This window comes from Pteropus alecto, unplaced genomic scaffold, assembly GCF_000325575.1.
Source record: "Pteropus alecto unplaced genomic scaffold, ASM32557v1 scaffold121, whole genome shotgun sequence".
In the NCBI taxonomy this organism is placed as follows: domain Eukaryota; kingdom Metazoa; phylum Chordata; class Mammalia; order Chiroptera; family Pteropodidae; genus Pteropus; species Pteropus alecto.
This window is the reverse complement of record NW_006434369.1, coordinates 13653615-13672771: the sequence shown is the minus strand read 5'-3', so window position 1 is coordinate 13672771 and position 19157 is coordinate 13653615. Positions and strand designations below refer to the sequence as shown.

General features: G+C 43.4%; 1 protein-coding gene across 1 annotated transcript in view; it reads left to right on the top strand.

Annotated features, from left to right (window-relative positions):
• RREB1 (ras responsive element binding protein 1) overlaps positions 1 to 19157 on the top strand; it is a 127682-nt gene that overhangs the window by 47305 nt on the left and 61220 nt on the right. Inside the window, 3 exon segments of the mRNA XM_015587284.2 lie at positions 13135 to 13252; positions 15947 to 16068; positions 16694 to 16891. Of these exon segments, the coding sequence (XP_015442770.1) occupies positions 16736 to 16891 (156 nt within the window). The 5' untranslated portion in view covers positions 13135 to 13252; positions 15947 to 16068; positions 16694 to 16735.

The window sequence follows — 19157 nt, the reverse complement described above, 5'->3', positions numbered from 1 at the left end:
ACCTCTTCCTTTTTCCTATCTTTTTCTTTCTATGGATGTTCTTTGTTTTCTTTTAAACAGAACTCCTCTCTTAATCCTGCTACTGGACAACCAGTCTCTTCCTGCTGTATTCTCTTTATTCTCTCCTGTATGGGAAATTTTTTCTGCATCTCAGTTAACGGCCTTGCAGCCTTGCCCTCTCTGTTCCTAATGCTAGAAGCCCAGTCAGTATCTTTTCCCTCTCTCTCTCTTCTTTCCTCCCTTCCCCTCCTTTCCTCTCTATTCCTTCTCCTTTCTCTTTCCTTTCTCCTTTCCTCTCCTCTCCCTCTCCTTCTTTTTCTCTTCTCCCTCCCCCCCGCCCCACTCCCCTTCCCCACCGCTTGCTCACTCTCTCCCTCTCGATAAAGTCCATCCCTGTGATGCGGAACCCTGACCTCCACATAATTTTGCCAGCCCCATCTTTGCCATTTCCCCCACTCCTGTTCCTCCTTTCAGCATGATGTGGTAATGTAGTCAGGTCTCCCAAGGGCTTTGTTTTCATGGACCAGAAACCTAAGGCAGAACTTTTGCAGTTAGACACAGGATTGCCACTTTTTTCTTTTGCCAAATAAGGGCATTAAAAAACAGTCTTACCATCTACTGTCTTTATCATCACATTTTAAAACAGGGCATTTTAACCTTAAAAAAAATGAATTCAGCATTGTGAGAATCTCAATAATTTTTTTTTTAATTTCACTAGAGAAGTGTAAAAAAAAACACAGACAGGAGAATGTTTTCATGACAGTTTGCTCCATCCAGATGTACCTCTTGGATCTTTGTGCTTTTCCCTCTGCATTTCCTTCTAACTGGAATGCCCTATCTTCTGAAAGCCAGATCTTTCCTTTGAGCTCAGGTTTGCTTTTGCCCTACGGCCATCATGCTTGATGGCTTACCTCTGGGGAGCCCTGCAGCCCTCAGAGTGTTTGGCTCATAATACATTTTCCCCTAGATTGGAATTTATCTCTTTGTGTCATGTCTACTCTATCTCCCTAGCCTAAGTATAAGCATTTGAGGCCAGGGGCTCTGCCTTTCAGCTTTTGGTGGTTCTAACAGCTGGAACAGTAGTAGACTTGCCCAAGAACAATCCTCATCCTATTTCAGGTCTTTACATTGACACCAAATCTTGCTCTATGTCTAGGGTACAAAAATGGTATAGAACATCTTCAGCAACTAATTTTAACCCCTTGCAGAGAATGCACATTTTTCCGTGTACTCTCTCTCCTAGACTTTGGTTTGAGCATTCTGAAAGCAGCAGGGGTGGCCCTGGAATCCAGCTGCAGAAAACTAAAGAGACCCATTTTTGAAATGAAACTTGTTTGTTGGCCAGAGCCATAGATACGTATGAAGAAGCTGTGAAAGTTTTAAGGCCTCGAACTTTGATGGATTAATGTGTCTCTTTGTTTTCTCTTTCTCCAAGATAAAAAAAAAAAAAATTAAAGGAGCATTTGCCTAATGTTATGAATGAAAATAATATTTGGCTTTAAATTTGGGTTGTACAGAATAGGAGTAGCATGGTTCTTTCAAAATCTTTATGTAAAATAGGCAGAACCAGAATTACTTTCAGTATTTGTCTTCCAAACTCATCCTATTAAATGAATCTTGGCTAGTAGGGTACAAAAAAAGCCAAAAAGTCTTCACAACAATTAGTTTTTTGTAGGAGAGGCCTTGAAAGGATTATTCTTGCCTTGGCCAGAGCACAGCATTAGGGGTTAATTACAAGGAATAAAGAGACACTAAGGTTTTGTTTCTTACATCCTGTAAACAGCATTTTCACCGTGGCCAGGTAGCATTTGTTGTATAATCTGTTAGACCCTTTTTCCCCGCTCCTTAGGAAAATTCTATTTCCAGGTTGGGAACAAGCCAGGATGTCACTGGCCTCTAATAGAGTTTATGGAAAAGTGCCCGTTACAATTCTAAATCTGTTAAGCAACCAGGGCCACTCTCTCGAGTTATAGTTTGAATTCTGCGCTTTAGTTCTGGGGCCGGCAGAGCATGAAATTGGGTTTGTATGAACGTGTGCATGCTTGGGTGTAGTGGACTGCTTTTTCTTTCCAGAATTGTAATGAAGCATCGCATCTTAAAGGGCTTTGAAAGTTTCCTCGGGCATATTTAGTGAGCACGGTAGATGCCGTTGTTTCGCAAGTTTTCTACTTTCTTTGTCTGTACAGGTTGTTCCTGACTTCATGGCTGGGAGGAAATTGAGGATGTTAAAGAGTGCTTGCCGCCAAACCGGTTAGCTGGCTCCTATTCTCAGATGGGCCAATGACAGAGCCAAGTCCTGTGGCTGTAGGAGAAGGGCCACACAGAATGCAACGTGCTAGGTTTTGCAGGAAGACAGCATGGCTGCTCTGGTCTCTGCGCACCCTTTGTTACTCTGTTATCTAGCCTTATATAAAAAGAAGATCCTAAAAATATCAGGTTCGTTTCGCAGTGTTGGCATAGAAATTGATGTTGTGAATTTAATCTGTAACCTGGCTTCTGCCACTCATTTGCCACCATTTTCTCTATCACCTTGCCTATGCTGTCATCACTCTTTCTCCCACCCAGCCTTCTTACCTCTGCAATTGTAGGGGTGAAGGGTTATTTAGGCAAGGACATTTTTCTTTTCTTTAATTGACTTTGGAAAGATTCCTTATACTCTAGGAAGGAACACTGGGGGACTGTTTTAAACATCTGATCTTATCCCCTGAATCCATTAACCTCACAGATGTTGGTGTGATGCCAATAAAATGGAACTCCGGGCCTTGAATGGCAGGGAGTCAGGGTCCTCTGCTCTGATGTGTGCACTCCCTCTGGCCAACCCATCCTAAAAAGTGGCACACAGTCCCCACAACTGCCTTGATTAAGAAGTGGAGTTTGCTGCTATTCCCAGTCCTGGATATTCACCAGAATGCTCATAGCATTAGGCAGGTGGAAGTGATTTTGACACTGGACCCAAAAACATGCAAGCATTTCAGTAGAGTTGACTCAAATACACAGATTCAGACCTGGGAGGGATGTCAAAGGTCATGGCCTCATTACTCTGCAGATGAGGGGTTCATTGTGTTCTCGGCCATTTGCTTATGCAAGGAAGCACGTGGTGTACTGTTCCAAGTTCCAGTGGTTAAAGGGTTATTTAATGCTACTGAATTATTTTAATAATAGTAGTAAGAGCTCAGAGAGCTATACTTGAGCTACTGGTACTAACTTCTGGGGTATGTGGACTTTGATGAAGATAGTTCTTACCGTTTGCTGCAGACAGAAAGCAAATATGTATGTGAGCCCAGAAAGTGAGTTCCCTTTCTTGGAAGTGGCCAAGCCTCTCCCACACTGAGGCACAGGGAGTGCTGGTACATTGGACTTGGAGACTTTTAAAGTTGGAGCTGAAATGGATGCTGGGTAGGTGTTGCTTGGGCATTGTTCCAAGGTTCTAGAGGCCAGTAATATTTTAAACAAGTCAAACAGCCCCTCTAGGCAAGCTGCAGGAAATCCAGCCCTTGGCTTCATGTTGCTGCATGGTCAGCGGGAGATAAAAGTGTGGACTGTTGAAGGCAAGGCCCCTCCTATCAGTGGATGGCAAACTGTTAAGGGAAGATAAAAGGAAAGAGCAGGGATGTTCTTTTTGAACAACAGGAGGGTGCCTTTATCACAGGCCTTCAAGTAAAACGAAGGGGGTGAGCAAGAGATCCTCAGCTTTATGATTGCAAGTACGTTAAAGAACTCTTTGAGCAAGAAGCAGGACATGGTTTCACAAATGCACTAAAACAATTTCCTGTCATGAAAATATTGGTAGAGGCCAGTCCTTTTTCAACCAAAATATTCCATTGGACTAGGAGTGTTTTCATTATATACTGCTGAAATAAATGGGCATTGGCTTGGGTTTCCAAATCTCTGTGCTCTGGAGATTAACCTGTGAAAGTGTCTGATCCATGGTCACCTGGTAGAAATGTCAGGCTGTGGGCCAAGCAGATGAGCAGAGCAGCCCTGCACTGTGGCCATGTACCAGGTTTGCCAGTGGGAGCGCCGGCCAGCACTCTGTTAACCTGGCTGAACTCTCACTCAGGTACAGGAGAGGGTAAGGGAAGAGACCTGTCCTCCTGATGATCTCCCCTTTCAGATTCTCCTTTCTGTTCTTGGTAACTTTGTCTGGGGTGGGGCATTAGGAGCTTGCAAATAGGTTATCTTTTTCTCAGGGTGGAGTTTGTAAAATGTGAACCCACCTTGAAGAGCCGGGTCATGGTCAGTGCCCTGTGTGAGCTTATTCAACACACAAAGGAATAAATGTGCTTTGGGCACATTATGGTTGTTTCAGACCCTGCTGGGCTAGGGGGCTTGGCCCTTTGTGCTGGTCTAGCACAGTGCAATTAGACACCCCAGGGAGTGCAGTTGTCATGAACTAATCACCCTCCCCTCAGCAGGTTAGGGGAGAAATGCCAAAGAGGCCTGAGTGCTTCAGACTTCCTCTAGGACCATGCCAATCTCACACCGCTGCCTTCCTTTCCAGGTGCCTTTGTTGGTCTGCTCCTAGTGCTGGGGTGGGGACAGAAACCTGCCCCACATGCAGCCTTCCCTCCCAATGCCCCGCAGTAGCTTTTAGGTTTTGCTCAGTTTACTTTAAGAAAATCCATTGGCTCGCTAGTGTTTTTGATTGGTCGGCTTGTGATAAACACTTATCAACCACTTTATATCTTGGAGTATTTGTTTTTCTTCATAGATACAGTGGTGAATAACTTTTTTAGAGGCAAAATAGAGGGGAAAAAGGTCATCCATTAGAAAGCATAGAAAACAGGCCATCGAACTACTGGTAAATTCACCGAGCATAGTCATTCTCAGCTGATGGTTTGTAATGTCTGGTTACCCACTGTGAAATTTTGACCACAGCTGACCGCTTTTCTTATGGGCGAGGAAAGATGTGATCTCCTTCCACTGCCTTCTCTGAGCTGTTAGAGTAGAAGCATTTCAAGCAACACTGTCTTTCACAAAGTAGTTTTGCTTTCATAAGGGCTGTCCTGCTGACCTGCCCTGAATTCTGGGAATTTAAAGCTCAGATCCTAGGTTAACCACCGGCCCTGGGTGAACTTAGCTTGCATCCAGCTCTACCTTAGGGGAAAAGTAGAGAATTCTGTTTCTGCAGCTGCTGACCCTATACTGGAGCATGTCAGAAAGGCCAGCCCACCACCTCAGGGCCTGTGAAAGAGTTGCAGGATATTGCCTAAAACTCTCAGCAAACTGCTACTGAACTTTACCCCAGCTTCCTCCCCTAAGCTGTAAATTGTGACTGAAGGCACTGAGATCCACTTCAGAGTAGTGTCCAAATAGCCCTTTACTATGGTCCCATTGCCTGAGAGTCTGCAGCGAGTTGCTGGATGTCAGCTGTACTGTAGCACATTCTACAGCTAGGAGGGAATTGATATGGGAGAATATGGAAGCGTGACCCTTGTCCTTGTGGGAGCCAGCAGTGTGAACTTTCTTGATTAAGCAAATCTGAAACTCACTAGGATGTGTCTCAGTGGGTGAACAGAATCGGGAGGGGTTTTATTTCCTGCTTGTCACAGACAGTGCTCTACTTGTTGTCAGTGGGATTTCATTTGTGCTAAACTAAATTATATGTATATTTCATTATTAAACTTAGGGGCTGGAGCAGAAAATTTTTAAGGTTATCAAACTGGCCTCTGCCCTGAAAGAATTGGCAGTCCAGTGGGGAGGCCCGTGGGTAAATTAAGGAATTGGGGAGAGCTGGCCCCCAGGGTCTAAATAAACTGTAATGTTAGGAGGTAAAGAGCAAAACATCAGGAGCTCATCCTGGCTGATGCTATACCATTTATAAAGCGTTTTAACAAATATTTCTTTGATTCCTGTACCGTAAGGAATGGAGGGCAGGTATCATTAGCTTTATTTTCTGGATGAGAGAACTGAGGCCCAGAGACTGAAAATTGCTCCACTGGTGGCAAGCAGAGTTTCCAGTCCAAGATTTAAGACTCTACATCATGCACTTTTTTAGTTATACTGATGTAGTTTATGCTCCTGGTACATGCTTCGGAATCTTACAGTATTATGAAAAAGGGACCATCCTCTTAGAAGCACAGATTCTGGACATTAAGAGAATGATCTCATTTGGTCTCCCACTAACAGCAGTACCCTCTGCTTTAATACTCCTAGGGATAGCAAGCTCATTACCTTATGAGGCCTCATTCTTTTTATGGGCAACATCAGCCCTTCAAAGTTTTGGTATAAAGAATTATGGTCCCAGACCTGCTCCTTTGTGCTTCCCACTCAAACCTTGTTCCTGCCATAGTGGACATGTGGGAAGAGTGTACCCCTCTTCACTAGGCCTTCAGGTGTTTGCACTCAGCCTTGCATGTTCTTTCTCTTTGATGGGCCGAGCATCTCTAGTTCCTTCAACTATTTCTTGTTTTGCCCCGACTTGGTTTCCCAATCCTCTAGTTTGCTAATCTCCCTTCTCTGAATGATTTTTCAATGATCTTTTTTGTGGTGCAGCAGAAAGTACAAGAATTTTGGCTTTGTCCCTTAGGAGGAGCTATGTGATACCCAGCAGATAACATAATCATTACCTTATAAGATTTGGGGAAGAATTATAGATATATGTAAAGTGCCTAACATATTTTCTGGCCTTGAGTTTATATCACAAATTGCTAATACCCCCCTAGTTATTGGGGAAGGGACGTGTAATTGGATATACACTAACTAGTCTTCTGATGTTCTCTAACTCAAATCCTATTTTCTATTATAGCAATGTCCTTCTTTTCTGTTTTTAAACTCCCCTGCCAATGTGTGATTTGGAGGCCTCTCCCCCGCCCTTTCCTGATAAGCCAACAGTATCTCTTAGGGTGGGGTGGGGTCCTGACTCCTGAACTCAGTTCCCTGCAGGACATTCTTCCTGAGACTACTTCTGTCTTAGCCTGGAAGACCCTTCCCTGCCCTGGGGGTAGGTGAAGCTAACTACTGGGCCCTGTACCCCTCTGCCCAGCTTGAGCATTCTCTTATTCAGGCCCCCCTTTGCTACCCACCTCCTTTCTCACCAGCTTCCTCAGGCAGAATGGAGAACCATATAGGCTTCCACTAAGTTGGACAAGAAGGTGATGAAATACCAGATCCTGGTGGCCCTGCAGAATGTAATGTTTAGGAAAAGACTGGCTCACCTGGGGAGAGGAACATGGCCCCCTTTCAAAAGAGCAGGGCGCTGGATAACAAATGGCTGCCATGTGGTAGCCACTTCTTGCCTTCGGGAGTCTGGCAATAGTTAGATACTGTCAGTAAGACCTGCTCCCAGGAGAAGAGCTGCAAGAAGTGGAGCCAGCTTCTTCCGTCTTATTTACTGACAGAAAAGCTTATAATCAAGACTTTGCCCCATTTCCTCCCTCTAAAGAAGCCAAGAGCCCTTCAGAGAGATACAGGAAGAATGGAGTATCATAGGATGGTTTTATCTAGCATGTACCAGAAGATCTACCTTTTTTGCAGTTCATATTTTAAATAATAAATTTAATCTGACTTAGGTAGATAAATTTGGTAAACAAGAACCTTGTCTTCCCAGTCAATACTTGCCTGCCTGCTGAAATTGTATGTAATAGAACAATTAAAATGTCTTAAGTAGTTTTTAAGAGAGAAACTGCTTCTAGCATGGAACCTGTCACTCTCCAGGAAGCGGGTCCTTCTCCCCCTCAGTTTGCTGAATATCAAAATGTTCCTTTACCTGAGGACAGTAAACATAACTTTTGAAAAGTCACATCAGCAGCTTGTGTTAGTACTGATATTCACTGGGGCACCTGAAACCTAGTCAGTAAGAGGCAGTCACTCTAGGCTGCAGGAAAAATCTCTGGTTGAATTTTCTTCCTTCATCGGTGTGTCATTATTGAGAGACAAACTGCAGTAGATGGTGAAGTGGTTCTGAGGCCTTGGGAGGAACCACAGGTAGGGTTACTTCCCCTTGGGGTTATCCTCCCTAATTCTTCCTCCTCACCCGCCCTTTGTGGCATTCTTAGTGCCCAGAAGCAGCAAAGAAGGGGAGGAATTCGAGGGGACTGTGAGGGTGTCCAGAAGCACTGGAAATTCTCGCCAAAGGGCTTGCCTTTGGAGACAAATGGCTTTGAGGATCTAGAGCTGCAGGGAGGCCCGGGCTAAAGGGTTTTGTTTTTCGTGCACTGTACGCTGGCCTGCCCTGTTTGATGCTCACATCCATCCGATACATCCCATTCCTGAGGAAGCATAGATGAATCCCCCCTTATTTATTATTTTATTGTAGTAACTAAAGCCGAAGTTATAACCAGCGCCTTGATTTTCGTTCTGGGGATGTGATAAATCAGTGTCCCCTTCCAAATCCCCACAGAAGGAAGGTTTTTCAGAGAAATCCTTGTTTTTGTGTCACGGTGACTTCTTTCAGAATTCTTCAAAAAGCCAGTGCTGGTTCTCAAGGATGGATCACAGTCCCCGGGGGAGCTAATACACAGACTGCAGAGCCCGCCCCCATAGGAGTTTCTGAGGCCACAGTTCTGGAGTGTGGCCTGAGAATCTGCATTTTTCTTTAATTTTATTGAGATATAATGACATACAGCACTGTGTAAGTTAAAGGTGTACCACATAATGACTTCCATATATTGAGAATCTACATTTCTAACAAAGCTGTTGATGGGGACTATTCTTTGGGATGGGTGGCTGTGTTGGAGGGTCAGTGGCAGGTAACTGCTCAATCACTAGATGAGACCAAAAGATTTCTTTCATGTGGTGTTTGCTTAATTTTTGATCTGTGTAGTTCTGCCCACTCAATCCCCACCATCTGTGTTTCCCATCTCCTGCCTCCTCCTTCTTCCTACACGTACCTTGTTGGAACCCCAGCACCTGAAAGTGTGGGCTCCCCTATCAGAGATTCCTCTCGCTCCAGGTCTGCATTCAGTTTCCACGGAAGCAGAAGTGACCCGGAGCACATGCAGGTCACTTCTGAGCCCGAGCTCACCTTGGTGGATCAGTTGGATCCAGCCACTTGGACAGGACCGGGCTGTTGGGATTTCAGGCAGAGCCTGGTGGCTTCCATCCGGTCGTCTCCTTGCCTGGGTACTTCTAGAACACAACGGTGCCGGATGTGGAGTCCTTCTTTCCTTTGTGCAGCAAGGGCAATGAATGGTTTGCAAACTCTTACTCTGTGCAATGAACTTTTTAGTCTGAGATGGAAGTCCAGTCCTGCCTCCTGCCACGGAGAGAGAGGCAGAGGTGAAGATAGGAGGAGAGAGCTCCTTTTTCCTGCCTAGAAACAGGCGGAAATGGGAGGCCAGGCGCTGCGCAGTCTGGAAGGGCAGAAATGACTCAGAACATGATTGTTAGAAGTCAGAGAATGTGACTGAGGGGAGCGCATCTGTTCTCTAAAGCCATGTGCCAGGAGTTGCAAGTTTTGTCCAAAAGAAACTTAATAGAGATTAGAAACTGGATTCACTTCCCTCTACCCCCATGATCTTGGGGGCAAGTTATTTAACCCCTACACCTTAGTTTTCTGATCTATACCCCTCATGGCATGTTTGTTATAAAGATTAAAGCATGTGGCACATGGTATTTAAAGTGTTAGCTCCTACTACTACTAGAGTTAAAGTTTGGAACAAAGAGCCTGGGGTCAGTGGGAATCAGGGAGGCTGCATGTGGAAAGTGGCCCCTGAGGGATAGGGTGGAGAGAGGAATGTTCTGGGGGAAGAAACTAGACAGAGATAACCATAGGGACTGATAGGTGAGAAGGCCAGAAGGTAAACTGAGGCCAGAGTATGGAGGGCTTTGAATGGCAGTTTAAAAAGTCTGACCATTTCCATTCTGTGGTCTTGAGGCAGAGATCAGAAGACAACCCAAGGAGAGGCCCACATTTCTGGTCTTGGGTCCTAGGGTTGCCACAGTTCCCCCTCTTCCCTCCACACTTTGTTCTCTTGAATGTGGGCCAGCTGAGAGGTGCATCACCCCTTTTAGTGGTCCCTCCTCACCCAGCGGGGGAAGATCCAGAACTGGCTGGAGCAGCTCGTGGTACTTGATTGTGCAGGGCCTGCTCAAATACTCTGTGTGACACTCTAAGGCTCTGTTTGACCAAAGCCCATGTCAGCAAGTGGGGGAGGGTAACTTGGATGGGTTGCCGCCCTATCCAAGGCATAGACTGAACCCTAAGCCAAGAAACACATCAACTTCCTGGAACTCAGAGCGTCATCACAGCTGTCTTAGCCTTCAGAGAACACGCGAGGCTGTCCTGGTTAGAGGAGATGGTTTTGCCCTGAGCTTGGCAGGCAAGGGAGAACAGGCAGTGCCATGGTGCAACATCTAGTCTGGTTTGGTTCTGTCCCCAGCTAGCCAAGACTAGGGAAGAATATTTACTTTCTGCCTCAGCCCATCTTTCCAGAGTTGTCCTTGCTGTTGTTAAACTCCATAGTAGCTCACAGCATTTTAGTATCTGAACTCCAATTAAAAATCTTTTAGCCTATCCTGGGCTGGCCATAACTGGCCAACAAGGCTGTTCACTAGGCTGTTCTAATCAGTGGATCAACCATCCCAAGTATTTGAGGACATCTGTGCAGGCTCAGCACTGCATCTATCCTGATTTGGTGTTGTAAAGCTCACTATTGTCCAGGGGGGCCTCTTCTGTCATCTCAGGCATCTAAGACCATCTTTTCTGGGAGCCTTAGGACAGATTTTAGATTTCACTTAAAGAATCTGCAGGGTTTTCAAAAGCTGAAAAGCTTTGTTTCTAGAGCATCTTCTCTTTTATCTTTCATCTCTTCTTTGTTATCTTGGACCTGGGGACATGCTCCTTAATCTTTTCTTTCTGGCTTTACATAGCATTGTCCCTTATCTCCTCTGGGGCTAGGGGCTGGCCTTCTCTTCCCCCTCACAGATGGACTTCTGCCCTCTCCAAGTTATCCTCCTTGCATTGGATCTGGGCAAAGCCTGTGTGGGAATGCAAATTCAGAAATTCAGCATCCTCCCTCAGGAGCCAAGAGACCCACCCCTCTCCCACCCCTCCCCAGCCTGTGTTCTGTCACATTTTCCCTACTGGAATCATCTTCTAGGGCACAGCCTCTCCTCACAGGTCTTTTTTTCTTTTTTCCCCTGAGGCGTTGTTGATAGAGGTAAGGAGTATGTTGAATTTTCTTCCAAGAAGTGCCTGTACTTTTCCACTCTGAGTTCTGTGAATCTCTCCTGCCCTATAGAACCCAAAACAAAAAGGGTAGTGACTTTTGTTACTCAGCTTAATTGCAAGACATTCTCAGTATTCAAATCATTTACATCCAAGATCAGATGATGGAAGTTTCAGGGTCAAGTCTCTCAGATTGGCCCTCTCCTCCCCTTGGTTCCTCTTGTATGCTGAGGAGGTTCCTTGGACTTTTTAAAGTATCTTTTTTTTTTTTTAAATGAGGGGAGGGTGTGGGTTAAATTTTAATGAGAGTCTTAGTTATATTCTGGAAAAATTTTAATTCCAGAGACTTTTGTTTCTGATGTGTGTTTTTATTATATAGAGAACTACAGTTCACTTATTCTGAGGTCTTAGTGGTTTCTAGAAATAAAAAACCATGCAGCTATTCCTTTCTAGACTTTCTTCCTAATAAAATTACCATTAATTAAAAAGTGAATAACAGGGAAACCTTACCTTTTTTTTTTTTATGTGGAAATGATTTAAAAAGTGGTCCCCCCCGCCCATATTTCTGAAAATGCATGAGAATTTTAATAAAATCGACTTGATTCATAGTTTAAAGGAAGGTGCATTATATATCAAATAGAACCAGGATTCTTCTCCTACTTATCCCTGATGGGTTCCAGGAGTTTCAGACACTCCTGATCATGAAAGAAAATGTTGGATGTAGCTTATGTATGTTTTTCTGTGGGAGGGTCCATAATTTCCATAAGATCTTAAGGAGGGTCTTGCCCCAAGAAATGTTGAGAATTACTGGGGTAGTAGTAAGGGTTCCTCTAGGCTTCAAGGGTCTCTGCCTCATTCAGGGGCTTTCCCTATGAGTCACTCCTTATTTCTTGATACTTTGTTCAAAATCCAAAGAACTTTTTAAAAGAGAAAGGCCCAAAGAAAAACAGCGGCAAATTGAAGCAGTGATGTGTAAAGACAGAAACTTCATGGTGTCAAGTCGTGAGGAGCTGCTTTTAACAGAAAGGGCCGGTGGAGCTATCTCACCCCCAACAGACCGGTCTAGCAAGAATTTGCCACCTCAGGTGCTCAGTAACTACGTGTGGACAAAGTGAGTAAGATTCAAGATGATAGCTGGGCATGTTACCTTATTGGGCAGCTTTCCCCAACTCTCCAGAAGGGAATAAAAATGAGAAAACATGCCAAGCAAATATTTCTCAACAGGTTTTGTCCATGTGGCTGTTTATTTTACTTCTTTACTTCTTCCAGTTTTCTACTCTTCAGTTTAGCTATGGGATGCTGTGGCTGAACGCCGTAGCTCTGGCAAATGCTGCATTCCAGTTTCCCCTCACTTTGTAGAGGGCCAGACAGCTTTCTCCTAGGTCAGGCATTTGAGGCCTTTGTACCCAGAGCAGAAGTTCTCAATCTCTTGAAGGGTGCTTGTAATTTGAGTAGTTTTCTGCATCTTCTCCACAGAAAACAAAAATATGCATTTGGTCTTATTTGAATTGTTATGGATACTTCCCCCATCGCTTAGAGGAAAAGATATAATCATTTCTCCTTTATATTGCAGGACCGTTTAATTCCATGTTTTTTACTTTCATCAGCTCTTCTTTTTTCATCTATTTCTGATAGCGCTTAGTGATGTCTCGCCCTTCTCTACTCTTTAAACTGGCTGTCCTTCAGCATTAATATGCCATTAAGATGCTAGAAGCTCCACCTGGAGCCAGTGGTCCAAACCATTCTCAGGTGATATTGCCCGTGACATTGTTGGAGCGTGCTCTGGGAGTTCCTCTCTGTCTAGGGCACACTCACCTCCAGCTGTTCTTGCTTGGATGCTGATAGAGGAATGGGTGGAATCAACCTAGGAGCTGGAAACTTGCTTATAAAGTGCAGGCGGGGGATGGGAAATGTTTTGTTGTCCTTAATTTGTGACTCACGGTGGTATTGAGTAGAGAAATAGATAGATGGGATTGTTTTTGGTGCTGACTCCCTCATAATGTCACCTTTTCCTGTTTTTGTAGGTTGCTTCGACTCTGCTCCAGAGGTGGTTGCTTTAAGGTGTGACCCTGCCTATGTTTGGGCCCAGCCAGCACTAGCCCCTTAGTAAGAAGGGCCAGCTTGATAAGACGGAGAAAACAGGTCGGTAAAACTTTATTGGCTTTCCTTGAGTCACAATAACTTTGAATGTTGAGTCTTCCTTTCCCTCTCTCTTTCTCCCCATGTTCCCTTTGAGTTGCCCTCCCTCTTCTCCAGATCCTCCCGGGGCTTTGGCGAAAAACCACAGTGAAATTGTAACTGAATTGCTAGTTCTTCCTGACCTACTGGGCCTGGGTGTGGGATGAGAAATCTCAGAAAGGGTGCCTAGTGTTTATCTCACAAGAAGTAACACTTAAGACACCCCCATTCCCTGCTTCTCTCTCTCCACCCCCAATCCAGACTGTTTGTGTTAAAAACTGGAACACCAGACCCATCCACTTGGCAGTGTCAATGAAGATGATGATTTCTTTTCATATCTGTGATTTAGGAATTTCATCTTGGTTCCCAGTCCTCTCTGATTCCAGTTGGAGGAGATTGTATTAGAAGGGGGCCAGTGATTTTTACTTTTATTTGCTTCTCTCTCTCCACCCCCAATCCAGACTGTTTGTGTTAAAAACTGGAACACCAGACCCATCCACTTGGCAGTGTCAATGAAGATGATGATTTCTTTTCATATCTGTGATTTAGGAATTTCATCTTGGTTCCCAGTCCTCTCTGATTCCAGTTGGAGGAGATTGTATTAGAAGGGGGCCAGTGATTTTTACTTTTATTTTTTTAATTTTTTAATTTTTTATTTTTTGCAATGGGAGAAGGGGGGATGCTGATGTGCTATCAGGAAGAAGAAATGGGGCAAAGGAGAGAATGAAAATTTTAAGACTATAAATAACCATAAAGAAAAATGTGCTTTGTAAATGGACTTTAAACTGTTAAACTTATCTTTCATTCCCCGAGAATGGCGTATCGACAGTTTTAGGTTTGTTAGTTTGGATTATTATTCCAGTATAGTCCAGGGCCAGACATATAATAGGTAGAATTAACACTGGCTACTGGCTTCTGGTTAGTGTATAGATGAGAATTAAAATATATTTTTTTGTAACTTAAAATTTTACATTTAGTCCTCAGGTTGTTTACTTTAACCTATTGCCAGATTTGCATAAAGTCTCACCACATTTTTTTCTAAGTATAGTCATAGGACAAAAGCAAAATCATCTATCTTCTAAACTCCTACCATAATGGGTAGAAAGGTTTTCTTCTTACTGATATAACATAACTATAGTAAAGAAGAATTCTAGTCAGTTATTTTATAATTCGCTGTACATTAAAACTGTGGGAGAAGTATATTTAAAAGAATGAAGGTGATTTTGGTATTGAAGGTGTCCACTTATTTGAATCAAACAAATAATTTATGTGCTGATTGACTACAGCAATTATAGGGAACTGATGCTAATTTTGTTAGAACTGTATTAAAAGAAAATGAGGTGTGTGTGCATGCACACGTGTGTGCACTGTCACATGTTCTTTCCTAGAGTGAAATCTCCCAAATAAACTTTAAAAGATAGTTAAAAATGGGACATTTGAAGGACAATTTTTAATAAGTTTAAATGGTCTTCTAGCATGAGGAAACTTCATGGAAAGATAGCAGTTTGGTTTTTTTCTTTCATTTTGATCATAACTTTCTTTACGGGGAAATATGTGAAGGGTGAGGCTGAATTTAGTTGCCTTAAGGTGTATGTTTCTTCAGTTAGTCCTTTCGCCTGCCATTTGGAAAACCATCTAGTTCATATCTTCAAGCTGTCTTTTAACAAGAAGGCAGTTTGTCTGTTGACAAGGAAAGTACTGTTCCTGAGATCCTCTATGATTCTTCTGGTAGGATTTTAGCTTGGGACTTCTGAGCTGATGGCAACATCACTTATTAAAGTTATATTCCCAGGCCTTTCCTGCTCTGGTTGGTACTGGACACATTTGTAGCTGCTCTGGGTATTACCATTTGTCATATCCTAGGTCACATCACCTAAAGTTGGAGGAGGAAACCACAAGAAATGTTCTTTCTGGTGTTGTTCCTAAGCATTCACTTTGCTGCTGAGATAATGATCTTCACAGTTGTGGATTTGTCGAATTTACTAATGCACACTGTAGGATAAGAGTGTGTGTGGCTTATGGCAGAGCTTCAGCTATAAAACATCTCAGATAAAATGAGGGGAATCATTTACCTGTAGACTTATTTGTGGCCAAACCTATAGTATAGAAGCCATAGTACTTCTAGTTGTAAGGAATATAACTAGAAAAGGCCCGAAGAAGTAAGTTTTGATGTGGCCATGGGCCACAGTTTTCCCTTTGATCGTTCTTTTCACATTATCTGATTTCCTTTAGGTCTAACCCAGTACTTTCTAGACAGTGAGCCTTAATGAATTCCTCAACTGCTTTGTCTTTGGTCAGTTTTAGGTTCAGATGGGTCAAGTCAGAGTCTGAGCATCCTTATGGGGGGAGGGGAATTTAAAATATGAAAGAAAATTTGGGGCATATATATAAATATGGGCTTCAGAAAGTAAAATACCACAAAATCGTTTTGGCTGTTGGGAGTGAGGGTGACTGTAGGGAACATCAGTTAAGGTTGAAAAACAACCACAAAATGTGGTTTGGGAAGAAAAAGAAGACTTAGAAATTGCCTCTCATTTGTGTTTTCTATATTCTCATGAATATCGTGGTCTGAGATCATGGCAAATAAGTGGTTTCGGTTTTTTCTTCACTAAATGAAAAGACATTCACTGAACATTTTTGCCTTTGTTTCCCTTCTAGTGTCAAAGAGTGATACCAAGAGAAGAAAAAAAGCGAAACACAGACTCCTTTCCTACTCCACGTGGAAGATAGCTATAGCAGGGGAAAATCTCATAGTATAGCAGTTGGGGCAGAAAATGGAGGTAATTCACAGTGCGGGCTGGGTTTTCTTCTGTCTATCTTCTGGGATATAGGTATCTTACCTACTTGTATTTTTTTAAAGAAACAGTCTTTTTATGTTAATTTGAAATTTGGTTGTAATCCTGGTAGGATTGGCATTTCAATTGTCTTATACAATGCAGGCTCCCCATTGAAATCGCTGGATTGCAGCAGTGGAGTTAAGTGAAACCTGATAACTTTCATTGTTAGTTGTCAGGTATACAACATTCGTGTAATAGCAAATGAGTTAGATTATTAGAGTGCTGGCCAAGTGGCAGCTCCCTTAGCTTCCTAATTGTTGGGTCAGCCTTTTCTACTCTGCCTAATGGAAGATTAGGAAAGACAAAGAGACCTGCCTCAGGTGGCTTCGGGAGTTGCGGAGTTGCGTTGGCATACGCTTAGAAAGGAAGCAAGATTATTCTTTGGTATGACATTTTATTTAGATGAAAGCTTTTAAGTCATTATGAGTGTGAGTATCAGCTTGAACTGAAGAAGGAGGGTTTTAGGTTTTGACCTGACTCACAGTTACGGTAGCCATGGCCAGTGCCACCTGGCTCTGACAGAAGCCTAAACTTCCCAGTGATCACATCAGCAATTTCCAATTTTCAGTTCTGTAGAAGAGGCTTCTTAGAAGCTTAAACCCTTGTCCCAATGACGTCAAGTTCGCCCATTGGCTTGGAAGGTTCAGACTTGTCTTCCATCAACACCATGATGTCAGCGGTAATGAGTGTATATGGCGGGAGCCCCCAGAGCATCAAGTCCCTCACGAAGCCTCCAGGACCAAATCGGATTGGCAGAAGGAACCAGGTAAGCTTTTGTGCACTAGGCGATGACGTCTGGTGGCTTTAGTCTCAGAACATTGAGAGAAGGATGTTCCCTTGAGCCCCAGCTTCCTAAGACCAAATCATGGATATGTTCAGAACAAATAGACATACCCAGAGATTATAATCATTTTTTAAGAGCAAGCTTTTCATAGCTTATTTCAGTTCCCTTTCACGGAGAAAATTTTCTCTTCTGTGTTGTCAGTACTGGTGAAGGCTCCCTGATTCTCTGTCCTGTAATTTGATTTGAATGCCAGCTTTCTTCACGTGATGGCCAAGGCAAAGAACTTCACTGCATTCTCTACTGTGATATGGTTCATTTTCTTGCTCACAGCTGGTTAATTTGTTTATCGAACCCACCTCCTTGATGATTTTTTTAAGTGTCTTCAGATTAAGGAGCAAATAAGTATTGGCTGTGCTGGAGCCACTATCCAGCTTTCCATCCTTGACAAAGCATAAAATTTAGCTCCAAAGAATTCCACTTAAGAGGCGAGTTAGTCCTTTTGAACTTAGTGGGCATTGGATCAAGAGAAGTGTGAAAGAGTAAATGAGTGGGCAGGGATTGGGAGGATTAATGATGTTACAAAAGTCTGTGTCCCCTCCCTTGAGAAATAAGATGAATCTTTTAGATAATGTACAAATGGGGCACTTGAAAAGTTGTTGCTCTCGTTAGCGAGATGTTCAACGAAGCTCAAGGAGTGAGGCAGGGGATAAATAGTTTTCTTTTTTTTTTTTCTGAATCCACGCAATATGAACTGATTCTTCCACATTTAGTTTTTGGTTTACCTGATTTAATGAGGTTTTACCAAACCCTTGGGGAGAAGGCAAGTTTATGAATTTGTCTAGATACCAAGGATAGAAACAAAAGTAAACCTGTTGGGCTTTTGTGAATTTTCTTTTTGATTAATACCCTACAGTGACTGCTCTTATACAGAATTGTCTGAGCACATCTGTGAAGATTTTCTATAAATTCTTAGGCTTTGGATATAACTGGCCCTCCAGGAAAAATTGTACCAGCCTAAAATCCTTGTAGCAGCATGGGAGAGTGTCTGTTTTCTCCATATCTTTCTCAGAGCTGAAGATTTGGCAGAGTTAACTAATGTTTTAGGATTGGAGCATTGATACCTTTTTCTCTTTTTTCCCTTGTCTCCGCATGCCTCTCTTCCTATGGGTACCTGAGAAAATACTCAGCCTGTGTGAATGTGGCCTGAGGCAAGAAGGAGTGCTAGCTCTGGGAAGAAAAGGTTTATTTCCACTCTGACATGACTGTCTCTATCCATCCATCTATTCGTCCATCTCTTCATCCATTTCCCACTTCACAACATACACCTAGCTCCTACTTCAGCCAGATACTGTGTCAGGTGTCAGCATTTTAGGGTGAATGAGATAGATAAGGCCTCTTTCTTCTCTGTTCCACAAGGAAAAAGTGGAGTGGGTAAGGATGAGCTCTTCTTTAAATAGCCCAGCATTGCCCCTGCTTAAACAGACTTGGCACAAGTCTGGGCTCCAGTCCTTTCCCAGTGGTTCACGGACTGTAGGTAGAGCCATAGAGGAGACAACCAGCACTTCCATCCCTATATGGTAAGTGGAGGTGACTCTAAATGTGGTGAAGTTGATGGTACAGGTATGTGCCTGGGCCATTTTTCATTTCCCTCCTATGCCCTTCAGGGTTCCCTGGGGCACTGGCTTCCTTTTTGAAAGGAGGTCTGGGCCAGAGGTAGCATGGGAAGAGCAGTGCATTAAAAAAACAAAAACAAAAACGGAAAACAAAAGAATGCAGTTGGAGGGAGAGGGTTCTCTAGCCTCACCTGAGAGTGGGTGGGGAGGGCTGAGAGAAGGAGCCCTGGGGAGAAGTCTCATTGGCGCTAGTACACCGAGTTCCAGGATAGATTAGCCACTGCACAGTGCTGACACAGGTGCCAGATTGTTTCACTGTGGAATGGCTAGTTATCACATTAGCTGCTAATTTTATCTGTCAGCTCAGGAAGTGTGCTTCTTCCACAAGCTCGGCCCCAATAACTGGATTCAAAATTCTCTAGTGTAGCTTCTTCCAGTATCATGATGCTCCCTTTTCTGTTGTCTCTGGGTTAACAACTTCCTTAGAATTCATATCTGTAATTTTTAAAAAATTTGAGAGTGAAAAAATATATAGTATACTTAGTTCTCAGACCCATTGCCACAGACTAGAGAAAGGGTTGTCCAGTAGTAGTCCCTCCTTATTTACAGGGGATACTTTCCAAGACCCTCAGTGG